This window comes from Sinohyriopsis cumingii, chromosome 2, assembly GCF_028554795.1.
Source record: "Sinohyriopsis cumingii isolate HCF-2022 chromosome 2, ASM2855479v2, whole genome shotgun sequence".
NCBI classification, from domain to species: Eukaryota; Metazoa; Mollusca; class Bivalvia; order Unionida; family Unionidae; genus Sinohyriopsis; species Sinohyriopsis cumingii.
Genome location: NC_142962.1, coordinates 126,890,013 through 126,917,938, shown reverse-complemented (window position 1 = coordinate 126,917,938; position 27,926 = coordinate 126,890,013). Strand labels below are relative to the sequence as shown.

Sequence of the window (27,926 nt, the reverse complement as noted above, 5' to 3'; positions counted from 1 at the left end):
TGCTCTGGGGTCATATTTTTGGTCGGTGCTTATGTTTATCTATCCGCATTAAGTTTTACATTGTATTACAATAGCTTACATTATTTAACTCTACAGGTCGAGTTCTGTAGGGTAGATACGGTAGATAAAATCTAGATATACGTCAAAGTTTATGGCATCAGCTAGACATCGGTTATAACATGGTTCTTCTAGTGACAATCTTTATGAAAGGCGTCCCCATACTAATTTTAGTCTATGTAATCATAAAGATTCTTTCTCTGTTTCGACGAAGATGGGAACTGCAGGCACTTTTCAGGGCGTTTCCTGGTCCAAAGCCAACTTTTCTTGGAGGCAATTCAGCAGAAGTAAGATGTATTTCAATGTTTTTATCTACTTAAGCCTGTGAATACAAGTTTTAATTCGAGTGGTTTTAAATTTTCATAATCACTAATAAAGCAAATTGTCATTTAGCAACAAAAAGTTTCAAGTAGGGAAAGGGTCCTTTCGTTTGCATATAATTTTAAGTCAAACAGGCACTGTGTTTGCATCATTTTAACTTTAGGTAAATGATAACATCGACCATTCTTATTTTTTATACCATTATATATTTTGAGTAGATAAGAATCTATAACAGTTATTGAATTCTTACAATCCAATTTAAATATCTATGAAAAATGTTATTCTTATGCACAATTTATTATTATCCTATGTTTGTTATGATTATGATTGGCAGGAATCAATCAAAATGATCATGCTGTACAGACAGCAAAAAAAAAAAAAAAAAAGCAGGAGGTGTTAAAGCGTGTTCAACGAATTTTATATCAGACATCGGTATATTCCTAACCAGGCAAATTTCACGCATCTGAAGTGTAGTTATCTTATCAAGAGTCAGATGAATAATTTGCACGCACCTGTTGAACTTCGATGGGTACACAGAATAAATCACACTTCAAAACAACAAAGATAAACACACGGAATTTGGTCATTCTTGTCAATCCGTTGATCTTCTGATTGAATTAACTACGAACTACCCACTTGTTTCAAAGAATGCATTTGTAATTATTCTCGTTGTTACAGCTAGTCCCGCATAATTACATACGTTCCTTTCATGTGAAAAGAATGGCACTGAAAACCATTTAAAAAAAACATGTTATAACGCTAACAGAAATAATTTTCATTCGAATCGTATTTTTCTCTTCAAGTTGGGACCTTAAAAAGTGGTATAATTTGTCATGTCTGCTGCGTAGTGGTATTTACTATAAACGACCTATGACTGTAGTTATTTTCTATTAATTCATACATATATCTTACCAAATAGGGGTCTTATAGAACTCACGGTAGTGGCGAATAAAGAGGAAAGGACTAGGCCATGAATAGGGTGGTCAACTGGCATACGTTCTAATCAGTACCTTGTCGAGTTTTGCCATCATATTTTTGCATGGCTCTATAATTGCAAATTAACACCGTAGACATGTATCTAATGAAGATGTTAATCTCTTTTAGAATAAAATTATGACCACAAAACTTATCGAAACTTTAGCCAAAGATTATTGTATACATCCCGGTCTACCTACGATCAAAATCCTATTTCGTACGCCTTGCCGTCTTCGTGCGAGTAGTACGATAAATCAAGTCCCCAAATATGTGTTGATTCTGATGGACGATATGTATGTCTAATGTTACCTGTTTATTAAAATATGCAATTTTGCTGCATGCAGATATTTCCGGAACATAATCTGCGTGCAGTTAAAACACTTACCGTTATTTCATAACAGCCATATCTAACGGGAAATTTAAAATGGCCAAGAACAAAGGGTGCTATTCCACGTGGATTTCAATTCGCCAAACACGAGATTTTATCCGGAAATATTATTACATATCACCAAAAGAACTCTCGAGCCGACGGTAGCTCAGCACCGGTGAGAAATACCGGTAAGTGTATAAAGTGTACACAGATGTGTGCAAACAAACGTGTCTGCAGAGTTTTGCAGGTTTTAATGAATAGGCAATATCATCCCCATAACCTCTAATCAAAATCATTATAGGTGTGGGGCTGATTTACGGCCCATTTGCGCGCAGAGACGAGTCACGTACAAATCCTGAGTACGATAGCAAGATCGTGATATTAAAATAATCAGCTCCATGTCTTGACTTCTTAGCATGAAAAATTTGTGCTGCTTTCGGAATGGATTTTCCTGTCTTAACACATCATAAGCCCTACTATCCCTTACAAAACACCAATTTCAACGACTGATGTCGAACTGGCCTTAAACTGATGCTTCCGATGATCTATTCCCTATCTAACGAAAACAGAGTTTCTACGACGGTGAGCGTGCATCTATTACGTCCTTATAACGATGAAAACCGTATACTGGGAAACGCGAAATAAATATTGCGTTAAAACAGTATAACGGTAATTAGTGGTGCATTGTATTACCGCTATACCGGTTGACAGGTGTATTTTTTCCCTTGGTACTTTTTTATTTTACCGGTACTTCGGTATTTTCCGCAGGAAAGAAATGAGAGCCTGAAATATATATAAAAAATTTAACAAATGAAGAAAGAAATTTAAAAAAAAATGCACCTGTCTCAGAAAATTAAATAGCTGATGTGTAATTTTTTTTTACAATGTACTGTGGTACGGGTCGCCGTTTCTTCAGCAATACCTTGGAATACCTCGGTGCCAAATTTTTGTTGGTAGCCAACTCTAGCGGTAAAATCGCGCAGCTCTGATAATAAACTTCCTCTAACTACATACATAGAAGTCAGTACTAATGGTCTCGTTAACTCTCTCTCTCTACTCAACATGGTTCGCAAAAAGTGCGATCTGACTGCCTAATAAAGCGACAACCTTCCTGAGTACAACTAGGAGGACACTGGAGACGGCAGAAAAGACCTTGTCATCACACCAAGGAATCCCTATTATTCACCTTGGAGGACGATCCAAGTTTATGCACAAAAATGTACCACTCTAGCTTTTATAGTAGCAATAAGCAAAATGACGATCGACGTGATTGTGGTTCAGAATCAACTGCCTTGGTCATCGGTAAGTTTGCAAAGCTTGCCGAAGTCTGAGTTCAACGTTCACAACTCCGAAATAGAGATGGGTTTAGAATTTAGTTTTAAACATTTCACCAAAAGTTGACAAAATCAAAGATCCAGATTTTTGTTTTGAATTAACTCCTAGAACACGTAGCTGTAAAGATGCGTTTACTCATCTGTGCCATTAGTGACCACTATAATTTAAAAAGACGAACACCATAGTTTGAATAGACAGTCACTATAGTTTGAATAGATGACCACTTTGGCTTGGGTAGACGAACAATATAGTTTGAATAGATGAATACCTTGGCTTGGATAGACGAACACTATAGTTTGAATAGACAGACACTATAGTTTGAATAGATTAACGTTGTACTGCGAATAGATGATCACTATAGTTTTGATAGAATGACACTGGTTTGAATAGATAAACACTAGTTTGAATTTATCTACACTGTAGTGTGAAGACGTGCGTACTACCTCATGTACAGTTAAAGAGTATGAAAATTATTTTCAAATGTTTTCGACCTGTCATTTTGTGGGGAAGTTTAAAAAAAGTGCAAAAAATAAATTGCTGTTTTAAGTGTTAATTGATTAAGTATTTGTACCAATTTGTAATTACAGTACTATAATCTAGATACTCCAATCAGTTAAAATTGATTACAAAGTATAGCTTCGGCTGTGCTCATTAGAAGTCATATAACTGAAACACATGATGTCATGACCAATAAGTGCAATTAAAACCTCTAAATTCTTACCAAGTTGCACATAAACCCTATTGCTCCTGTGAAAACAAACTTGCTGCATAATAAATCACACAGTCAAATATAGATTCTGACACAGATTTCTTTGGTACATGCTTCCACACAGCTTTCTCAGTCTTGAACTGATCACAATAAACGGACAATTGTCTTCGTATCATCGTTGCCATTTTCATAGGGACACGGAGTTCTTTTGTCACGAAAGTATGCGCACAAAGTTCAGTTTGTATTGTGTTTGATATAACTGTACAATGGGCCGACTTACTGTTACACGCACTAAGTGTTGGTACGAGGAATTTAACTTCTGTTTTCTGTCAATGGTCACCGACACGTACCAGTATATAAAGTTATGATTTTTTTTTTCTTTCAGTGTAGTCACATTGCATTGATTCCTTGTCAGGACGCTTCATCTCCTTTACGATACCAGCATATACGTTCTTCCTTATCTTTCTATCGTCTGTGTTTGATAGAGTAGTGTATTATGTTAGAAGATAGGGAATTGTTCCATAAATTTCCATTAGGCCAGACGAGTTTTCGGTAACAAGATGCTGTTAGATTTAATATATAGTCTTCGTTCTAGGTTACGGTCGTTCTTTATTTATCTAACTTGACAAGTATGCATGTGGTGAACAATTAATGACAAGAAGAAATCATTTTCTAAAGAGATATGTAGAATTTTTATAATCCTATGATTACTCTATGATTATTCTTGTTGTAGATATATTCATAGTTGAACCTGGTCATCATTAATTCCATATAGTCGTTCTTAACATAGGACAGTTCTAATGTATAACCAGGTCTTTCTTGTGTACGCATACGTATCATGTATAGTGGTTTTTGTACCAAAAAACACGCCAGAAATTTCTGGCGGATGTAGTACACAGTTTAGTTGTGTTTATTTCCAGTAATATTAGTTAGAACCAGTGGTATTAACTGTCGGAGTTCATTTGTTGCGCAGATGCACCGCCGAAGGCGGTGCATGCGACGGCATATACCATCTTAACACCAGATAATGGTAATACACGCTACGTGAAGATTGTTGAAGTTAGTGAAATGGAAGGTACATATTCCGTTGTGGGAAAACCAAACTTCAAAACTTGTCCCGTAATTTTGGCCCCAAAAATTTGCACAAGCACGACATTTGAGCCATCCAACCCTCGTGTACCTTGCTCCAAGGTGCCGCTGCAATAATTAGTATACATGATGAAAGTCCTGAGCCATGTTTGCGAGCGCATGTGTCTACCACAAATCAGGTGCCAAAATCAGACAAAATCTTGTCATATAAAACCAGCAAAATATTATGGAACTGGTTCCCAGCTAAATAATAAGTCCCGTTTTGAGCCAGGTGCCCACTTTAATGATTGGAGCAGAGAGCTTAAAGGCATGTATCTCGCCGTTCACCTTCACACATCAGTAAAAAATTTCACCACCCAATCGAACGATATTGTGAAGATCACAGTTAAAAGAGAGAAGACACAGAGCAGGTGAATAATTTCCTGGACTTGCACAAATTATCAGGAGACATTTCACTTAGCATATCCAACACTAACAGCTGATTTATCTTGAAGTTCTGGCGAAAGACATTTTATTGACGTTCTGGTGGATTCCGATATGCAACTTCGCGTTCAACAGGCGCGGTTGAAATAAGTTTAAATGATGCCATATCCGAAGCCATGGAATTGGAAGCGTTCAGTCGCGCTGAAAAACCGAAAGGGTGATTGTAGCTACTATCTTCAGTTAAGAGCTGACTGAAAAGAACGGAAGAAAATATCCGAATTAGTGGTGATTGAGCATTTGCTGGTTCCGCTTAAACAAATGATCGGAAAGCTCGATGATGAAATAATTATTTTGAAAAAGTTATCTCAGCGCGATAAAGTCTCAGGTACTAAAGTCAAATCGTATTCTTATATTCAAATTTGAAATCCACGATTCGCTTCAGACATTTCAAAAGGGGGCGGGGATATTAAGAAAAATTGTCCAGATGTAAACCAAGCTGAAACAGAATCTAATAAAAAATATGAAGGGTGAAGCTACAGCTGGCGCTGCGTGGAGATTTACAATGCATCGCTGTTACACGCTGTTGGTTAGTTGGCATTACATATTAAGAGAGGCGAACTCATGAAATCCAATAGATGTCGCCAGTACAAAGCACTAAAATATCAGCTCGATCCACCAGTGTGTAGATAGGGTTAACATATCGGAACAGTGACAAGCGAAGATGAACAGGATATTGTCTCAGCAGGAGTTGCCATGCTGACGCTTTTAGGACAAACAATTTTCACGTTTGTTTTAAGCGGTAACGTTTACCACAGCAGATCAATAATATGTGTAAATATGATTATATTATTGATTTCCTGTAAAATGAAAAAATGTCACACACGCACACACGGCGGAAAGAAGTATGCTGATTACTGTGTTTTGTCTCTTCATCGATCCAAAACCATCATGATCTTTGTAAAAGCTATGAGAATGGCGTGGTATGACGGTCTTTGACAACTCAGAATAATTTCCCAACAGTGAACATTTAGTATCAATTAAATGGCCACCAATATTTCCCAAATTTACAAATTCTACTGAAATACAAACAGCTCTGATCCCAGGTCGTTACATGTGAATTAAGTTTTCCCCCAGAATATTTATTTTATTCTTCAGAGCTATTTTTCATTCGCGGGAAGATGGCGGTTGTAATATTTAAGGCTATATCAGAGATACGGCAATATACGGCGGAAAAGGTTGAGGAGACTGAGTAGAAGTTAATTCGGAGATAAGATATTAAGATATGATATGTTGTTCGTCCAAAATTATAATGTACCTGGTGCGCAAAATTTTATTTAATTAAAATTATATTCTTTGTTAAGGGCGAATAGGTTGAAGTAATATGCTCCCTTAATAGTATCGCTACTATTTTTGCGTGCTCTTTTTTCTTGAATATGGTTTTCATATTCTGCCCACTTTGAGAATCCGCATCGAGACAGTATTACGTTAAAACAAGATGAGTCACATGGCTCACACGTGTCTAAAAACAACTACATAACTAACTGACTTGTCGACTTACATACTCCGTCTTCTTATTACCCGATCGACGTCTTTAAAATCTAAGATGCTGGGTGACAACTTGGGTTCATAACCTCATTAGCATGGCTTAGTAACTATTTAACTATTTATTGAAATTATCCAAGCAAAACCAAAAGTTGTGTGTGTCTGTCTGTGTGTGGATGTGTGTGTTATAAAGGGAAAATTCTCAAGGACAAATATGCGTACTTGTGTAATAACTGTCAGTTTGCTCGCACATTGAATGTTCAGCGGTCCAATGCGATCACCGATCAGCAGTAATTGGTTGGAAGATGTCCAAGTTTCATTCAAATTTGGTCGAAAGCATCTTTTTTTTTTATCTGGATTGGTTGGTAACCAATCATTTTATAGCTACATAGTTGGTCAATTAAAAAAAAAAAAAACGTAACCGTAGCGACGTAATAACGGACCAAGCAGTTTTAGGGAAGAGTGGAAAATACATGTTCTGCCAAGATGAACAGAAAACCAAACTGTTGCGAGTGAAGCCGTAAAAAAACTTCTTTTTGTAGAGCTTGTCCTTAGAAACATTCTTATAACCTAATGGTATGGGATCTGTCGTATATAAGTTTAATTTTTAGTTATTATGAAAACTGAATGATTCATAGAGAATACACCCCACCCCACCCTCTCCAACAACAACAGCAATACATGTGATTGAGTATGCCCTAATGGGCATTTCTACAAAGTTTGATTAAAACTTGCTTGTCGGTTTTGGACATGTCCACAATATGGTAAATGCTGACGGACACAAGGCGGATGACGTATAGCAACCCAGGGCCATACTATAAGCTCCTCTGACCAATATCGAATCATCAAATAAACTATGAGGCGCTGTAGCGGACAAAAGCTTGTCCAATCAGAACGTTGCCGTTGAAAGTTTAATGCCATATGTCAGGAATTCCAATTTCACGTTTTGTATCAAAAATGTTTGTCCTTAAAGTTCCATTTTCTAGGTCTAGATTTTAGATTGTATCTGTTGAATTAAACAGTAGTGGTTGAAAGGTATATTTTCTATGTCGAGGTTTTAGATTGTGTCGTTTGAATTACACGGCGGTGGTTGAAATTTCAATATCATACGTCGAGAATTCCTAATTTACGTATTGGTTCAAAGAGTTTATGTTGAAAGATCCAGATGTTGAGTATTTAGATTTCATCTAATGAATTACACAGCGCTGGTTGAAAATTCGATGCCCAATGTCAGTTATATATATATATATATATATATATATATATATATATATATATATATATATATATATATATATATATATATATATATATCTTCTGAATTACATACAATGCGGTTGTTGAAATCTTAATTTCATATGTCGAGAGTTTAACACGTTGAATCACGTTGATTGTGCGGAAAGTTCCATTTCGTATGTTGATTTTTTAAATTGTATCTGTTGAATTACATAGCGGTGATTGGATATTGTATTGTGCTTGTCAGAATTGTTTTTTTTTTTAGATATGGTGAAATGATGTGTTGTTGTTAAAAGTAACATTACACAATTTCCACTTTAACAATTCAAAATAATATCTAGCATTAAGACACATCAGTCGTGTATTCAATCAAGAGGAGCCATTACATTTCATGCATTTACAGTTTGAGAGTTATCATTCACAGGTCGGGAATTACTATGAATTTCTTAGCTAGAGATCGCTCTCGTGAACGGACCGATTTATTTTTAAACAAGGAAGCTGCTTCTCGTTGTTGTGAAATTCAACAGATGAAATCTAAATACTCGTCATGTGAAATTGAACTTTCATCACAAACAGTTGCATATGAATTAGGGATTCTCGACATATGATATTGAAATTTCAACCACCGCTGTGTAATTCAAAATATACACTGTAAAACGTCGACATAGGAAATTGAACTTTAAACCACCACTGTATAATTCAACATATAAAATTTAAAATCTCGATCTAGAAAATGGAACTTTAAGGACATGCAGTTTGACCCAACACGTAATATTGGATTTCTGAACATACGACATCGAAATTTCAACTGCAACTTTCTCATTGGACCAGCTTTTGTCCGCTACGGCGCCTCATAATATAAATCGCCACACATGTAACTCATTAGCACTTGGGTATTCCATCTTGTCGAGAAAGAGAGCCATGGTGGGCCAGTGATTAGTGTACCAGCTCACGATCAGAAGGGCGCGGGTTCAAATTCTGCCCCGACCAGACCAATTCGGCCGATGTGTTGGGTCTTTGGGCAAGTCACTTTACCATCATTGCTTCAGCACGATATCATCTGTTAAGTACTGCTGTGGTCTTTGATTTGATGTTAAACACCAACAAATTCGAAGTATGCAAACAACCTATGCAAACAACCTATCTCGTGTTGACGATATTCTTTTAAGCATTTATGAGTTTTCTTTTCGAAAACGTGTCGTCCATCCTATGTAACTACACAGCGAGCAAATTTTCAATAGTGGTAGAAACGTGCTCACTAAAATATCTTTCTTGACTAGATTTGTTGCTGAAAACTCAAATGGATCACAGTCGGTCTTAACCAGGTTTTATATGGAAGAAAAAACAAACAACCTGGCGTAGAGTGTAAGCAGCGAAATGATTGCTTTCAAAAAGTGAATAACTGGTATAATAGATCATTGTTGATTTTTGTTTGAAATTTATAAACAAATGCCCTAATTTAACGAAGTTGCCATGTACTGGTGTGTAGCTGACGCGAGACTACGATAACGTATATTTTCTACCGATTTGACCAGCTATGTTCCATCTGCATATAGATAGATGTATTTTGTTTACGTTTTCAATGCACATATATAAACGGTTTAATGTTATAAGGGAAACCTCTCGATTGCAACAGCCAGGTATTTATTTTTTAAACAGATGCTAAAAGATGATTTGTGCATGCCAGACTTTTGCCTGGAAAGGAAACGCCGATGTCTGTTTTATTACGTAAAGGTTCTCAACAACTTTTAATTGTTGACTTCCGGCCGCGGTCACAAGAAAAGTGGTTTCTATCACCTTGCTGTGCTGATTCAACGATACAAACATTAATTATGTTGATTTTTGTTTGAAATTAATAAACGAATGCCCTAATTAATGAAGTTGCCATATACTGTTGTGTAGCTGACGGGAGACTACAGAGGGATGGTAAGGTTGGCGGAGTACTCGGTGCAGTACCAGGGGGCTTTCCCTGTCTGGATGGGACCTTTTGACGCCTTCCTCATGGCAACCCATCCAGACACAGCCAAATACGTCCTGGCGGGGTCAGGTAGGTTAACCATCTTTTCTTACCATTGGCTCAGTAGATTATACCACTTCCATATGGAGGTTGTTCCACCTTCATCTACAGTAGAAATCATACAAGCATCCAGTTACTTGTTTATGATAGAGTGCTGGCGATTTGTCGCCAGTCGTGATTAATCCTGTTTCAGATATCTCGTACACAACAACCATGTAAATGCTCTGTCATCATTGCATGAAATGTTGGTCGATGCAGATTTTCTACTGAAATTGTTTTAACCATTCTTCGTTCTCATTCTTAGAGATATTTTCGAATATGTAATGCCTCTTGACCTATTCAAAGCCATCTAGTTATAAATCAATCGTAACCGACAATTTTTAATAACAATAACAACAACAACAACAACAACAACAACAACAATAATAATAATAATAATAATAATAATAATAATAATAATAATATTATTATTATTATTATTATTATTATTATAAACAACGACTGATATCGGTTATGTTCTACGATTTTCTTGAACGTAACTTTTAATATTCGTGCCTCCTACAATGTTAACAGAAACAAATTAATAATGTGCCAATTTTCGGATAAGTCTATCACTTTGATTTAATTTAATGAACTAACTTACTGCTAATTACTAACTTATTATTACATAATAATACACACTATAGTCTTTGTAGGTTATCAATGTACAATTATTGTCTGTCATGGTGGGTGCCCCGAGTGACCGAGTGGTCTAAAGCGCTCACTGTTACGGATCTCTGCCATCTCACCTCTGGCTGCGTGGGTTCGAGTCTCGGGCTAAGCCAATGTGTTTATGTGAGAAAGCTTACCAGTAGCTTTTCGTGGGTCGGTAGTTCTTTCCGGGGTTTTCCCGGGTTCTTCCACACGGGCGACCATGTATAGCCTATCTGTATAGCCTATCTTGTGCTGAAAAATGGCATTAAGCCCTACAACAACAACAACAAGTGGCATGGTGTAGTTTCCTAAAATGTGATAAAAGTAATTCCTTTAGAAGGATCATACATATAAGAAGTAGTATGAGAGTTGGCGAGTTGCGTTTTTTGCCACCTTTGTATCCCTTCCATCCGTCCTCGCCTCTACACCCCCCCCCCCCCGGCATGACAATATAGCCTATAAGCGTGCGTTGCCTATTGATAACATTTAATTTTGTCTGCCCACATTCATAAACACACGTGACGTGAGTGAGCCAGTCGTGAGGGAAGACACTCGTACGGATGGAAATGCCCAAAAGGGGTTTGAAAAAAGAGCAAAAGACCAGCCTTTCATACTATGTGATTGCGAAACAAATCCCGCGAAGTGTATTTATTCAGGCAAGTATATGGTGCCGATTACTAAAACTTTTTTTTTCTTCAGAAGCCACCCTGATTTGGATCCACCATTTATTTTTTATCAATTTGCAGAATATTGTAGTCAAACTAGTATCTCGACACCGAAAACCAAATCGAACCCCCTCCCCCATAAAACAAGTTACAAAACTAAACCAACCCAAAACAAACCCCATAACCAAACCCAACCCAAAGCAAACCCCAAAACTAAACCCAAATTTGTTGTTTTTGTGGTGGCGCCTAGAAAAGTCCTAGTTTAGCCTGCACGACAACTAGGTATACCGCAATACCTAGGTGTATTGGATATATCCAAGATCTATAGAAAGCCCGTTGCACGAGTCCTTCTGCTTGGACAGGGGCAAGATATACTAAACCTTCATGAAAGCATCGCCAGAGCAGAAGCGATAACATGTTTTGTAATTGGCACCAACCGGCTGTATCGGATACGGAAAACAACGAATGGAAGAAACGCTGCAAACAACACCTGTCGCCCACAACACCTACCGATGATATTTTGGTGAGAAAAAAATGAAAGTCGATACACCTGTGGAGGACGAGACAGACTCGCTGTTGCTGCACTGGAATAATGTGTGGTGGAACAACAGCAAGTGGAAGACAAGCTAGATCCGTTGGTCGTGTTGTTGCACTGGAAATGTATGTAGTGGAACAAAAGCTAGTTGAAGATGGTTTGTCCAGGTTGGTAACATGTGGCAAAAAAAAAAAAAATACATATGGGGTACGCGCTAGACCCGTTAGAGGATCGTTTGACCTAGCTTGAGAAATATGAGACAGAGCAACATGACGTGAAGTCCCATCGGATGATCGTGTGGCCATGTTGGAAAGGTATGTGGCAGAAAAAATACAAATGGGAAACACAACAGACTAGCTTGAGAAATATGTGGCAGAACAACAGCACGTGGAAGACCGTCGGAAGATCGTGAGGCCAAGTTTGAAACTGCTGTTCAACATTTTGTGGAGGAGGATGCCCCAAAGGAAAATCGATTGTATGTGGATTCAACAACAAAATCCATGTTTGCGAAACGGCGCAAACTAAAATCAGATGGTAGTTTACCAACATGAGTGCATCCAGCAGCTACAGGGTTTGAAAGGTTGTTGGAGATTTTGTGCTCTGGCAACATGTCCCGAAAGCTGTTGAAAGAGGCTACTGCGATCTGTCGCCGGCAGGCTAGAGAAGGATACATGGATGCAGATATTTTTGTCCAACTGGTATGAGAGTTTGTCAAAATTGTTTTATAAAAAGAAACAATATAGAATACTGGTAGTATTGGGCTGTTGGGTGTGTTGTTGTTGTTTTGCATACGATGGCACCATACATTTTGTCCGCTGAGTCAACCCACCTTGCTGTCGAATCAAACCAAGCATGGACTGTTGCACTAGAAAAAACATCAAAGCGGATTTTGGTTTGGTGGATCCGTGGATTACCAAAAGAACCGCGGACTTGTCCAGGATATATGCAATTACCGCTACCGATTTTGCATTTGTTCCATATAACTTCCCTGCTTCCACCTCGTATGTCTATGATGGCGTGGAGAAAAAAAAGCTTTGCAATATGTGGCTGCTGTAGAAATCTTTGCAAAAACTACCGAAGAAATACACGCGCGTTTGTTCTCGAAAATTCTCAAGCGATCCAAAAACAGTGACTACTTGCTGACCCATTGCAAAACGTATTTGCCCAGCATTGACTGCTTCATATTTGGACTAGCCAGAGCGACTGGACCCTATATATTTTACTCTATATATTTTATATACTCTGCTGCATCGGCATTGCCAGATCTTTGCACGTGTCCTTGATATGCCTTTCCTTTGTCTTTGTCTGCGACGACGACATCATATGTGCCCTGGTCTTGGCTACCGGCTCAATAATTCGATAATTCTTCTTTTTAGGCGTTGTACATGTTGCACCTAGTTTGCATCGGGTAGGTGTTAGATACAAACCAAGATCGCCTTATCTTTTCAACGCGCTCTCGAGAAAGTAGATACCATATAAGGGGATTTCCCGATCGTTTGTCCACTCCCCGTTGCTGGTGCATTCTTGCAGAAGCACAATGTGTGTGTGTGTGGGGTTTGCCTCGAAATAGAGTTGTGGTATTTGGTGGCGTTCGTACTTTTTACACTGGGATTTCTAGTACTTCTGCAACCTGCTTTATCATGTCCACGCATTGTACTGCCGCATTGAGTGCCTCCGAAAGTCTGCGTGTCTTTTCCGGTTCCGACTCGTTTGGTCCTTCTAGGACACGTATCTTGTTCCAAAATATTTTCTAGCCGTCGTTGTTGTGGAACGAGCAAGGACCATCGATCTGTAGTAGGACACGCATTGATGGTTGCGAATGGACAATATAGAAGGTCGACGATCTATTTCTTTTGTCCTCGTATTCTGCCAAATACTTTCCGCACAACTGCAGAATGGCTTCTAGACCTTTTGTGGCCGAAACGGTATTTTTTATTTGTTTGTAGATCGAGAACAATTCTTACTGCATTTGTGATATCCTTGTTGAGTATAAATCCTAGCAGTCGTGCCTGTTTGGAATATGTTTCCATTTTTTTCCATCTCTATTAGAGCGCATTTGGAAATTTGTATTTTTTTTGCACAGCCAGGATCGTTTCCTGGTCTGCTATTGCCTTTTTATTTTCGCAATCGAGACTGAAAGTTTTCCTACCGTCTCGTATAGCTATAGTTCCAACATTTATTTTACATCTGTAACCTTCAACAATCTCTTGTTTTTATTTTCTGTAGCCATCAGCGAAATATATCAGTCAGTTGCAATTTCTCATAGAAGCCAGACTGGTCGCTCTACACCAATTGCATTGCTCTTCGAACACGCCGAGTCCAAGTTTCATATGCGGGATCTGGCAGCAGAATCAAAGACTCCTGTGCATTTGTACAGGACGGTTGCAAGCGACCAATACTGTTTTTTCATTCTGGTATTTTATTTTGTGTAGCATCGCAGTGGTTGCTGAGATATACCATCGTCGTCCCCTGGAATTATGTCTGCTTGGTAGATTGGACAGCACCAAAATCCAAACTTCGACATTGTCCATACCACTGCCCGCTCAAACTTCGTACCGTCTTCGAAAATTCACGTTTGTAGGTCGTATGCGTATCCCAGAAACACTGTTGGTTTTTGTATGTGGTTATGTAGATTGTGCCGTTGGTCCGATCGGCTAGTTTCATGCATAAATCCAAAGCCCTGGCGTGATTTTTCCACTGTCGCTATGGTGACTGAACAGCAAACAGCTTCGGCTCGCAATCCGGCGATACCAGTTGCAATATTTCTTCTACAACGATTTCTGCAGTTTTCGAATCGAGTTCGACATCTTGTCGGCATGCATAAATCGATACTTCTATATGCGTGTATGCTCGTGCTTGTCCACTGGGGTGCAAAAACGTTTCTTGTGAGTGCAAGTTTGGACAGTCAGCGTAGTCTGCTTCGTGGCCGCCAAATGATTTGCAAATTTCCCCGGTCTCGAAATTGGAAACGATTTTGTTGCATAGTTTTCATCGCACTGTGTATCCTTCGGGGCTTTGCGGTCGATACGAAATAGTGTGTTCTACAACGTTTTTGTATTAACTCAGTTCTTTCTGGTTCATCTCAATATCTGCTCCAGAAACTTCAAAAAGTTCAAAACACAGCTGCTCGGATCATAGTTAGAGTACCACGATCAGAGTACACCTCTCCGCTGCTCTGTACCCTACACTGACTATCCAGCAAGATACTTACGCTCCTCTTCTGACAATCGTATACTCATTATTCCAAGTATGAAAACAAAGTCATATGGACAGCGTTCTTTTGCATACCATGGCCCAGCAACGTGGAATGAATTGCCCACAGAACTTAGACACAAAGACACAGTGATCACATTCAAGAGGGCTCTCAAAACTCACTTATTTCGACTGCAAGAACAAACTTCAAGACCTAATAATGTTTCCTACATTAAATATTCTCAGCATGTTTTTTTAAATGTTTTCTAATTTTATGGTGTTTGTTTTTGTAATCATATTATTATATGTTTATTTTTATCTTATATGTATTGTCTAATGTTGTAAAGCGCGTAGAGCTTCTAAAGATTAGGCGCTATACAACGTCCTCATTATTATTATTATTATTATTATTATTATTATTATTATTGTCCAGAATTGAGAGTACTGCATTGTACAGAAGTGTGTCGTCGTTTTGCATTCGAATTCCTTTGGCCTAGTAGGTATTGTACAAGACAAGGTCGATCAAGAATACCAGAGAAATCGCGCGTGCAGTTTATGGAGTAGTCTTCATATGCATGGGCAAATAATCGTTGATTGAAACCTGCCAAACACGTCTGCAGTTGTTCCATAGGGATTTCGGGCACATCGCTCTTACCAAAACTTCAGCAACTTCTGGTGTAGTCGAACCGGAATTGTTGCGCGATTTACATGCGGATCGAGCTCGTTCGTTTGTACTGGATTATATTGCTTTATTGTCTATCGTGCTATATAACTCCTTTGCTACCAAGAAGAACTGTAAGCAAAAGACAAACGTTTGGATGTACATTGCGGTTTGCCGCGATGGTTTTCTGCACTGTTTCCTGAATATCGGCAACAATTACACCGGCAGATCCACCATCCCGGTTGTACAGAGCAAATCATATCTTTGCAGCAAAGGTAGCCAAGGAATACGTTGTCGACAAATGTTCGAAACAGTTGCAAATTTGTGCGACTCTCGTTCCATTGCAGATAGTCGATTGTGGAGATGTTCGGTACCAGATTACTTTTGTGTGCTTTTTCTTGGAATATTTATAGTGCAACTATGTTCGCGCCCGAAGACCCATTATTTGGAATGTATCATGCTGGTATTTTTGGTAAATTTGTGGTATATATGTTTGTATCGTATTTTGGAGCGAACTTGTTTTCCATTTTCTACATACAGGCTACCTTACCTCTCCAATTGCTTGTTTGTTGTATAGTAGGGCGAGTTTGGGATTTTTGTTATTTCCTTCCATGTCTTGGGATTTTGTTTGGTTTCGGCGTTTGTGTTTGTGTTTGGATTTGGTTTTGGTTTTGGTTTTGGTGTTTGTGTGTTGATTTGGATTTTGTTTTCTATTTTTTGGATTTGGTTTTGGTTTCGGTGTTTGTTTGGTACTTGTGTTTAGTTTTATTTTGGGTGTCGAGATACTAGTTTGTAGAAAACTTGCTTCATGTCGGTTAAAAAAGCCCCGAATCATAGTAGTTTCCGCAAAATATGCGCTCTAGTAATCGGTACCAAATGCTTGCCTGAATAAATACACAAGAATAGTATGAAAAGCTGGTTTTATTCCCTTTTTGGAAACCCTTTGGGGCACTTCCATCCGTACGGCACTCTAACACCCCATGACTGGCTCACTCACATATGTGTGTGTGTGTGTGTGTGGGGGGGGTAGACAAAGTTAAAACGTATCAACAGACAACGCTCTATTATGGGCTAAATTGTCATGGACGATAGAGGATACAACGGGTGGAAGAGCTACAAAGGTGACAAAAAGGCTAAGTACCCACTCTCATACTATTTAAAATTGTATTTTTTTCAGATCCAAAGGATGAAATATCGTACTCACTTATGCGGCCATGGATAGGTTTATTCTCTTTCTGTCTGTTTCTCTGTCCCTCTGTCGCTGTCTCTGTCTTTCATCTACACGTGATCACCATATCGAGTTCTTGGCGACGCTCTTTATGACAATGAGTCTGAAGCTGACTCCGAAATCACATCATCCATTAATTAAATTGAATATTTCTTACACAGTAGCCATCTATTAACTAAGCTGAATATTTCTTTCACAGTGATCATCCAATAATTAAACTAAATAATTATTACCCAGTAATCAGTGCTTTAGAAGTCAAAATCAACAAATTGGGTATGTGTGAAGAGAAAAGCTTAAACGTGCAATATTCCATCCAGCAATTGTGTTGACGACGAAATGTTTAAAAGTTTTAACTTTCTTTTGAGTTTAATTTTCTACTTATGTATGCGGATCATTGACACGACTCATATCAGGGCCATTCCTGCTCCTTTGACAGTCAGAGTGACATTGATTGACAAATTCTCGTCGACAGTGTGTGTGTGTGTGTGTTTTCTTAAAATAAGTAATAGAAAAGAGTAAGAAGAAATAAGTTTGGTAAAATTCAACAAATAATTTATTTCCCTCGAATACGAAGTGAAGATTTAACAAGAACTTATAGTAATTTGAATTAAGTCCCAAATATGTTTCCTTCCAGCCAATTTTTAAACAATAAGTTCAAAATATCATTTTCATTCAAAAAAGCTATAATTTTCATTCGCTGATCTCTATCAACATACATTCGTACTAACATTTTTATGAATGTCTTTTATTTGTATTGCTTTCTTTTTGTTTGTTCCTGTATATCTTGACGGTACCATAAACAATGCACTGATTGCCATTAAAATGCAAAAATGAAACCGGTACTATAAACTTACAATGATTGCTTTTAAAATGAACGAATATGAAAAACATGAATGGGTGACGATTTAATTTCTTTTGCATGATGACGAGAACTATCTTCAAGAGATTCACAACTGATATAGTGAACAAATTAAAAAAGGACAAACATAATTAGTTCTTGTAAATATGGAAAATAACCCAGTGTCAGAACTTGAAGTGCGCGCGCGTGTTTGTGTGTGGTCGAGACTATTTTCCAATGTTATTGTTCTTAGGCGATGGATTGCTATTGAGCGGAGGCCGAAAGTGGGACAGAAACAGACGCCTGCTGACGCCTGCTTTCCACGTGGAGATTCTCAAGAACTATGTCAAAATATTCACTGCCTCCATACGTATCCTAAGTGTAAGCCATACTTATCACATCCTCTGTTATATGAACAAAATCCACGAACAATTTTGTCATTTTTATCGATAAAATCGTATTATTTCATGAGAGAGAAAGCGAACAAAATATGTAATCAAGCAATGAAATAAGTAGATATTATCACATATCTCCCGTTATTGACATAATCTGGCGATGAGATACGTTATAAATACGAGCTAGAGAGCTACATGAACTAATTTTAATAATCCTAATTTGCATGGCATATTACATGTCGCAGTGTATTTTTTTGAGGGGTGTATGTGTGAGTGGGGTGGTGGCGGTGGTGGTGGGGGAGAGATCACATTATCACAATGCGCTTTTAACATAATCCATTTTCATCTCCAGATGATATCATTTTATCGATTGTCATAGATGAAAAATCACGTAGAACATTGATTTTTTTTAAACCTGGAAATAATTAGCTTTTTATATTGAGAGAGAGAGAGAGAGAGAGGAATTGCTTTGATAAGTCGTGAGTAGTTCACTCTTGTAACTTAAATTTGATTGTCTTAAACCAAACACTCAAACTCTCGCTCGAGCAGAAGGTTTCAAGATTCTCACAGCCCTTGTAGTCTCGAAACCTACTGAGTACAAATCGGAAGTTTTAATCAAAGTCCCCAAAAGGTGATCATTCTTTAACGTTTATAATAACAATTAGATCATTGAGCTTTTTGTGTCTTTTTAGCATATTTGCTAATTTCTTAGAAAGCAACTTATAGGTTATGAGATCGGACTTTCTTGCTTTTGAAAATTCTAGATTATGAGTCCAGGCGTCATGCTACTATTCATGTAATAATACTTTCTCACAGCAAAAGTGGTCCGCAGTAGTGGAGCCAGTTGAAGTATTTCACCACATAAGTCTGCTGACATTGGACAACATGATGATGTGTCTTTTTGGGTACGAGAGTAACTGTCAAAACGAAACGTAGGTATTTTTTTTCTTAAACAAACCTGATGGACGACAAATATACAATAAGAGTAAACATAAATAACCGATTTACCTTCAACACTTCCCATCAAAACATTAATATAAAATGGTACACCTGCTCAACTGTTGAAACCTAAGAACGGTACTTATCCCAACCCCACCCCCCACCCCCGGTAACTGGAATTGGTTACTTTCGAATATCACACAAGAACAACAGACTCTAACTTCATCTATGTGTTATATTTGTCATTTTTAGGACTTTACGTTTCATTATTCTGAATGGAACGTCGCAGACCAAAAATTACCCTTGCGCATATACTTTCCTGATATGGTAGTTTCTGTAGAGACAAAAGGCCTTTCTTAGTTTTGGTGGTGATGAGAAGATAACGAAATGTTCCTGTAAGAATTAAATTTTACCTCTTTGTCGGTGCAAGTATTTCATACAATGGATTTTTTAAATACAAAAATCAAATAAATTGACGTGTATTTTAAAATGATGCAGATGTATTCTACATGTGTTCCAGGAATCGTCACCCATATATTCAAGGAGTATATGAGGTCTCCGATCTGATAATAAAGAGGATTATGAACCCCCTACACCACATTGACTGGATCTACTACTTCTCCGATAATGGGTGAGTATATATTTATGTGAAGCGCAATGATCATATGACGCCACGAGTGTGTGTGTGTGTGTGTGTGTGTGTGTGTGTGTGTGTTTGTGCGAGAAAGAGAGAAAGAGAGAGAGAATAATAAACATTTACACAGCATGCACGTGCACTACCATTTGATTCGGTTTATCAGTATTTGAATCCTGCACATGAAACAAGAAAAGAAAAAAAAACACAAAAAACGCACAGTAATTCGCATCAATTTTCACTTAAAGAATTCTTTAAAAACTCCTTTTCTTGCGAGTGATTTTAATCACATTCTTTATTATTTAAATTGTCCACCAACGGGCTTATAAAATGTATAATCTTATTTTTATTTTATACACTAAAGCCATGTTTCTTAAACTGCGGTTATTTCATCTCAAGTTTTTATTTTTCAGGAGAAAGTTTAAGAGGGCATGTAACACCATTCATTTGCATTCGGAACAAATCATTGGAAGCAGACGACAGCTGTTACAGAGGGAGAAACCAAACTCCCGAAATGTCGATTTCTTGGACATTCTTCTGACAGCCAAAGTAATTTTCTCATTTTAAACGCTATGAAAGGAAAGAACTGAATTTTATACCGGTAATCCGCCAACAAAAACGTCAGATTATAGTCTTTTCTAAATTTAATTTATTTTACGTAGAATTATTAGCAAGGTTTAACAATATTACGTTCTCTTAATGGCTCATATGCTGGCGTGATGCGTTCTTCAGTTTGAATGAGAGAGGAAAACGCAGATGAAACTATATACCATGGATGGTCTCACACTTAACCTTGCATGTTCCGAATCCAGACAGAAACAGTAACCTGAGACCGAAGAGGTGTAAAGCAAACGTGCTTGTTGTCGGTGCCTCATGTAAGCGCATGAAGACTCATGACTGTATATTCAGTACATCAAACATCGGATTTATGATATGGACACATGTGGGTATTCTGAACAAGAAAAATGATTCTAAACCCCAAGCATTACTTTTAAGTACAATAAAGTCAGAGTAAAGGAGTTTTAGAGTTTCCTCAAGTTATGTCACTTTATTATATTTCCAAATCTCAATGACGTGGGTGCACCCTAACTATCATATCTGATCTTGAGAATTTGAGCTCGATCTTTAATTTCTTGCTCAAAACGTTTCGAATATACGTGGACTGGATATTATGCTTGGCTTGGGATAAATTCAGCATGCTGTTACAGTAACCAATATGTACAACGTCCTTAAGTTATGGAATTCGAACTTTATTTAAAACGTTACAGAATTCAAAGTTTTTTAGACTGTGAACTTGAGCCGACGTTTTGCGGTAGAAATTATTAATGAATACGAAGCTTAATGAAGGGGGCTTGAGCTTGAACATGACATTCTTATTCAAAGGTTTCGGGAATACGGGGCTTAATTTTGGGGTTTCGAACTAAAGCATGACTTTTTTAATGACAGGTTTCGAGAATACGGGGACTTACTAGAGCGAGTTTTCTCAGTGATCTGTACTAAATAGAATGCAAATTAGGCGCTAGAATTTCTCATTCGAAACAGTTGTGTCTTCTAAAATACCATATTTCGATACGCAGCTTTGAAAATATTCATTTTCTCCCAATACATGCGAACAAACAGGTTTGCAAACTGTTAATATGTTTCATCATGACAATTTATCCACATAATCGGTTTCAATTTAACTTAATTGAATCCTAGGAACACGTTTATTTTAGTAAATGATCGTCAATTTAAATGCTTTCTGATTCGCTCAAGATGTGCAAAGATTTAAGTGGGACAAATAACCTAATCAATAAAACAAAAAACAAAAAAAATCCCACCAGTTTGCGAACTGACTGATCGACTAACTGAATGATTAACCAGCAAAATTTCGTTTCATATTTGCTTCTTAATAATGACCTTTCCAAAACCGTTTAAGACTGTTAGGATAATTTAACAGCAATCTGGGACAGAAATATCTCCAACGCGTTCGATTTTGCCTTTGTGAAATGTTCAAGTATTGTTACTTTACTCTTACGATATATTCTTGCAAATTCTGAACTCTTTCCTTTCATTTGTGCGTTGTAATGACTGAGATAATGTTATATACGTGGTTTTTTGTTTTAAATCAAGCAAGCTTTATTCTTTCATAGGACTCAGAAGGAAACGGGTTAACGAACGACGAGATACGAGACGAGGTGGACACATTCATGTTCGAAGGTCATGATTCAACCGCCAGCGCCATCTCATGGTGTTTGTATAATCTCGCCAAACACCCAGAACACCAGGACAGGTGTCGTGAGGAGATTTTATCCGTCATTGGAAACAAACGAGATCCGGAATGGTAACATGAAACAAGGACAACAGACACACAACAACAACACCCACCACCCCCAAAAATATATTTATCAAATCAAATCTCAGGAACATTTTAATGGCGCATTCCGACGTTAAATTATATGCATACTGATAATATACGTAGCAAATGACATGATACAGCAACTGAATTCAGCAAGGTTCTTGTACTGTCGTAGAATTGCATCAGATGAGATTCACAAAAATTGCGACATTGATCCATATACGTACCGATATTTCTGAGCCTAATTGCTTGCCGGTCCATCATGTCAGGGCATGAAAACTCATTCGATACATTTTTGTATTAGAAGACTTCACTCCAGATCGATAACATTAGGAGAGGTTAACTTTGGTAGTTTACATTGTAAAGGAACTTGAACGTTATTTTTTACTTATTAGGCATCCTAATATGTAAATTCTCTATCTAATAGCTAAAACTGGATTCTTACATTTTCCAACCTAAGGGATGACCTTGGCAAAATGGAATACACCTATATGTGTCTCCAGGAGAGTATGCGTCTGTATCCACCTGTCCCCAATATTTCCCGTTTCACAGAGAAACCAATAGCGTTGCCAGAGGGGAGACAAATACCGCAAGGTGAGTTATCTACCATATTATAAAATCTGAAGTGAAATATGTATCTGCGTAATGTAAAGACATGTTCTTTTTTAGTTTCAGTCCACCTAGTTTCATATTGGTAACTACTAAAAAAAATCTTAATGTATATTGTCCAATCAAACTTGTATGTATTTTGTACACGTGATCTTGAATGATTGCATATTTACGGACAGCACTGACTGTGACAATGAATATATTATTTTTGTGATTTTTTTTATTGCTTTATTAAATAGAACACATCACTGATATTTGTATATAATACTTTTATGCGAACCTTTTATGGTTATTGATAGAAAAGGCCACTAGGATGATGGCGATGGGAAACATAAAAGACCAATGTCTCATAGAACATGTTTGCCCTCTTAAAGGACCATCTTTTATCAACTGAGTGCTTTGTAAATAAACGATTTTGTTGTGGCCTTCCCGCCCAGCAATCTCAACGTATCCATTACATTTTACGCTTGACACATACGCTTTTCTTAGGAAGAATCTAATCGACATTTGTCTGACGGTAGATACAAGAGACCCCCCCCCCCCGCATAAGGTCATTTTTGTTTGTTGGGGTGGGGTGGGGTGGTGGTGCGCTCTACATATGTTATGAACTTCTACGAGAATGACAGGTGTAAGGTGAAGTTGCATTTGCAACATGCACAGTGGACATAATGTTTGCATATCTCCATGTTACTGTCATTTACTGAGGCTGAAATGTTTTGGATATTGTACTTGTGGACATTGTACATGATCTAAGCACACGGCTAACCAACATGATTGCTTCCATTTGCTGGAAAAACCAGCATGAATTAGTCCAAAGCACAACACCTTTAACAGTTATTAAAATAGGGAAAACAAATTTTGCGAGACTAAATACCAAAATATAAAACCTGAAAACATTATCGACTCTTTTTTTTCTCATAAATTTATCCCTAAAATCCAGGAAGTGAACATGATGACGCAGAGCTAGCAGTTTTTTTTTTTATTTTAGGAGCACATCTGAATTAAGGCCAAGCTGTATACTCTATAGTCCATATTACTCCCCTCGATCATACATTAGAATAAAGAAAATTAATAGTTCCTTATATGTAAGATATACATTGTCTTTTAGAAATAGCCAGTATAACCAGCGAGGAAAACCGGGAAAACTCTTTATCTTTAATAATCTATGAAACCTTAGAGCGCCACCTTAACGCTTTTATCAACACGTGATAGGCTATATATGGTCGCCAGTACATTTGGTGGAGAAAAAACCACCAACACACGGTAAGCTACTGGCGAGCGCACATACCCATATTGATCAAGTCGAGACTTAAACTCGCGACGACTAGTGCGATGTGTGAGTGATCTCTAAAGGTGAGTATCTTAGACCTGTCGGATACCCGGGGTCCCTGCATTAAGTCAAAAGTCAATCGGGGTGAAATTATATGTTGTGCTTATTAAGGTGTTAATTCAGGTACTTCATGCAAATCAGTTAAGCACAAAAACGCAATAATTCGGTCTCAGTTTGAAGACTGGATAAACTATTATGTAACATCCCTATAATCAAACATCATAGTTTCCGGTGTTTTCAAAACTGATCACTTTTATTTAGGCATTATAGGATTGCGAATTAAATGCAAGATCACTTAGTTAGGAAACTAATGAGCTTGTCAGCGTGCAGTATTGACAATGAAAGTGCTTCAGTGAGCATGGGCAGTTTTTCGTTTTGTAAAAGAAAAATAATCTTACCATATCTTTAGGAAGACTCTTACTTATTTGTAACTACAATCAATACATACACTGACCATGGCAAGTTATCACAACAAATACTAAATGAGCAAATTGATTAAAACGGTTTTGTTATATATATATATATATATATATATATATATATATATATATATATATATATATATATATATATATATATATATATATATATATATATATATATAATGGCCTTTTAATTGCGCTCTTTTAATACAAAACGATTCAACTGAAAAATTACCCCCCCAACCCCCCACAAAAAAACCCAATATAACTGTGTGCTTACATTGTATTGCCGGTGGTAGTTGTTGATTATTCTGTGAATAGGCATCTATACATCAATTTCTTGAAATTATTATTATTATCATTATCATTATTATTATTATTATTATTATTATTATTATCCAAGGAGTTCGAGTCGGCGTTTCCATATTTGCTCTCCAGAGGCATCCAGACATTTGGGCGAAACCAGACGTAAGTTTCTTCATGGCAGCTGAAATCTGTAATTAAAGGTGGACAATTTACAATACAGGCAATCATGTTCCTTTTAGTGTTATTTATGGCGCGCTACATACTTGAACATTGTGTTCCAAACGAATGTGCCCCTCACTTATATCCATCTCTCATATACTGTGTTGAACATATATCTGAGTATGTGATAAGTTATTTTGGATTGTTTGACGTATGTCCTACTTATAAATACTCATTTTATGAATGAAAGAACGCAAATAAATAAAATTCAAGAGGTTTCATGATTTCGGCTTTGCAGGAATATGACCCTTCAAGATTCTCGAAAGACGTTAGAAGATCTTCCATTTACTACATGCCGTTTTCCATAGGTCCAAGGTAAATATTCCATTTACTACATGCCGTTTTCCATAGGTCCAAGGTAAATATTTGAATTTCCATTTACTACATGCCGTTTTCCATAGGTCCAAGGTAAATATTTTAATTTCCATTTACAACATGTCATTTTCTTTAGGTTCAAGGTAAATATTTGAATTTCCCTCGACCTTTTTTTATATATTCATAATGTATTTTTTGGAAGAAGGCGATAGTTCTGTGAATGATCAGAAATTCAACCACCAATGCTAAAAAAGGCATTCCTTGATATTCATGGCACAACTGCTTATATTTTAAAGATAAATGTTCCCAATATCATGCAGTTATTCCTATCAAGATGTTGCAATTTATATGTATGTATGTATGTATGTATGTATGTATGTATGTATGTATGTATGTATGTATGTATGTATGTTATTGTTCTTAATTAAGAGGAACAAAATTATTTAAAGTAGAATTAATGGAATATATGATGTAGTATTCAAACACAATGCACTATCTAATTCTTTTAAGCCACTGTAAGACTGATATGGTCTTCTACTAGGAAAATAAAGAAATTAGAACTAAGAACTTTCCCCGAATAGAGACCTACCCACCAAAAAATGTGCATACAATTTACATCTGACAAAAGATGCAGTTAAAGGATATCGCCAAAAATGTTGCAGAGGTCAAAGGAAGTATAACTGTCAATTTATGAAATTATTAATTTCATTGTACATTGAAATGAATCGTTGATAATGTGGAATACAACTTCCTTCAATCGTATACACGTGGAAAACAGATTTGTTTATTTCAAATGATCCTATATCCAGCTAGGACACATTTTTTAATTTTGGGTACTCGTAGCACCAACCTATTAGTAAAAAAAAAACAGGATATACTCGTAGCACCAACCTATTAGTAAAAAAAGAACAGGATATAGTCGTAGCACCAACCTATTAGTAAACAAAAACAGGATATAGTCGTAGCACCATCCTATTAGTAAAAAAAAAACAGGATATAGTCGTAGCACCAACCTATTAGTAAAAAAAGACAGGATATAGTCGTAGCACCAACCTATTAGTAAAAAAAACAGGATATAGTCGTAGCACCAACCTATTAGTAAAAAAAATAGGATATAGTCTAGTCGTAGCACCAACCTATTAGTAAAAAAAAACAGGATATAGTCGTAGCACCAACCTATTAGTAAAAAAAACAGGATATAGATTAAACGATTGTAAGTGCTTTTAAAAGTCACAGAAGTAATTTGCAAGGACGTTCCGTGGTCAGCAAATAGACCAGATTACAGCTATGCTGTCTCCAAAACTACATCAAATTACTAGCTAACAAAGACTCTGGGCTGAGGGAATTGCAGTACTCAGATTTATAAAGAATTTGACATTTCCTACAGAAACTGTATCGGACAGCAGTTTGCCTTGACGCAGATCCGGATCGTGGTTGCCATGATTTTGCGCAGATTTCATCTTAGTCTGGATCCAGATAGAGAGGCTGAGCCCGAGAGTGCCCTGATACTCCGTTGCAAAAATGGCCTTTACCTCAAGATTCAAGCCTTGTCCGACGACTGATTAATGAAAATTTTTAACAATAAACTTATCATAAAGACTGTGTTATGAATGATACTCATTCTTGTATTTCGGTCTCTGCCTGCTTCTGTTTCTTGTATCATAATGTCTTATTATATATATATATATATATATATATATATATATATATATATATATATATATATATATATATATATATATATATATATATATATCTTACTGTCTGTCTATATATTGTGTTTCTATAACATTCTGCTGTTACGACTCTATGGTCTTAAACTAAGGAAAAGAAATGAGCGAAAACCAATAAGTTTAGTAAATTTCAACAAATTATTTTTCCTTTGAATGCAAAGGGGCAATTTAAAAAGACCCTTCAGTATTGTGAATTAAATCACAACTATTCCTAAAAGTTATATTGCAAATATAAAAGTAGAGAATATTTTGAATGAATTCCAGTTCTGTTCTGAATGAAGTCCAATCTTGAAAATGTTAATAAACCAATAACCTGGAATAGTATTGATGTGCTAACAATACTTCTGTATCACAATGATATAATCCAAAATGTCTTGAATTCACAATGCTCCTAGAATAGTGATTTATTCCGAAAATGTTATTGAGCACTTTTTAATTCCAATGAGTAATTTAAATAGATAAATTCTCTAAAATTTAAATGAATACAACTAAAGTTGATTCCTGTAAAGAATCATGTTAAGATAGGAAGAAACAATTTCTGTTTACTTCTTCCTTAAATAAAATACTAATAGATAGTAACAGAACCAGGATGAGTGTCATTTTCCCATCAAATTCATAAACAAAATCCATTCTAGAAACGCCTGAGGTCAAAAAGCCACATAAACATGTTTACCTCCAACTAATAATCTTAATATATAATCTTAAAACTTAGACAAGAACTAGCTATGTAATATGTTGTTTGGAGAAAGACATTAATTAAGTAGGCCCAAACTTCTACAACCAGTTAGACAAAAGACATC

At 36.8% G+C, this 27,926-nt stretch overlaps 1 protein-coding gene across 1 annotated transcript; it reads left to right on the top strand.

Annotated features, from left to right (window-relative positions):
• The first annotated feature begins 130 nt into the window (after nucleotides 1–130).
• LOC149805781 (cytochrome P450 4A4-like) lies at nucleotides 131–26,993 on the top strand. Its single transcript, XM_089936840.1, has 12 exons — nucleotides 131–344; nucleotides 9,960–10,104; nucleotides 16,998–17,042; nucleotides 18,140–18,267; nucleotides 19,098–19,213; nucleotides 19,741–19,851; nucleotides 20,268–20,403; nucleotides 21,987–22,177; nucleotides 22,653–22,786; nucleotides 24,957–25,021; nucleotides 25,317–25,393; nucleotides 26,781–26,993. Exons 1-12 carry the CDS (start codon nucleotides 180–182, stop codon nucleotides 26,953–26,955), a joined length of 1,488 nt encoding a protein of 495 aa, XP_089792966.1. The 5' UTR covers nucleotides 131–179; the 3' UTR covers nucleotides 26,956–26,993.
• The last annotated feature ends 933 nt before the right edge of the window (nucleotides 26,994–27,926 follow it).

Coding starts and splice junctions, on each gene's coding strand:
- LOC149805781 (XM_089936840.1), top strand. CDS start 180: ATGGTTCTTCTAGTGACAATCTTTATGAAAGGCGTCCCCATACTAATT. Junction 19,214..19,740: donor AGTAACTGTCAAAACGAAAC/GTAGGTATTTTT, acceptor CATGTGTTCCAG/GAATCGTCACCCATATATTC. Junction 22,178..22,652: donor AACAAACGAGATCCGGAATG/GTAACATGAAAC, acceptor TTCCAACCTAAG/GGATGACCTTGGCAAAATGG.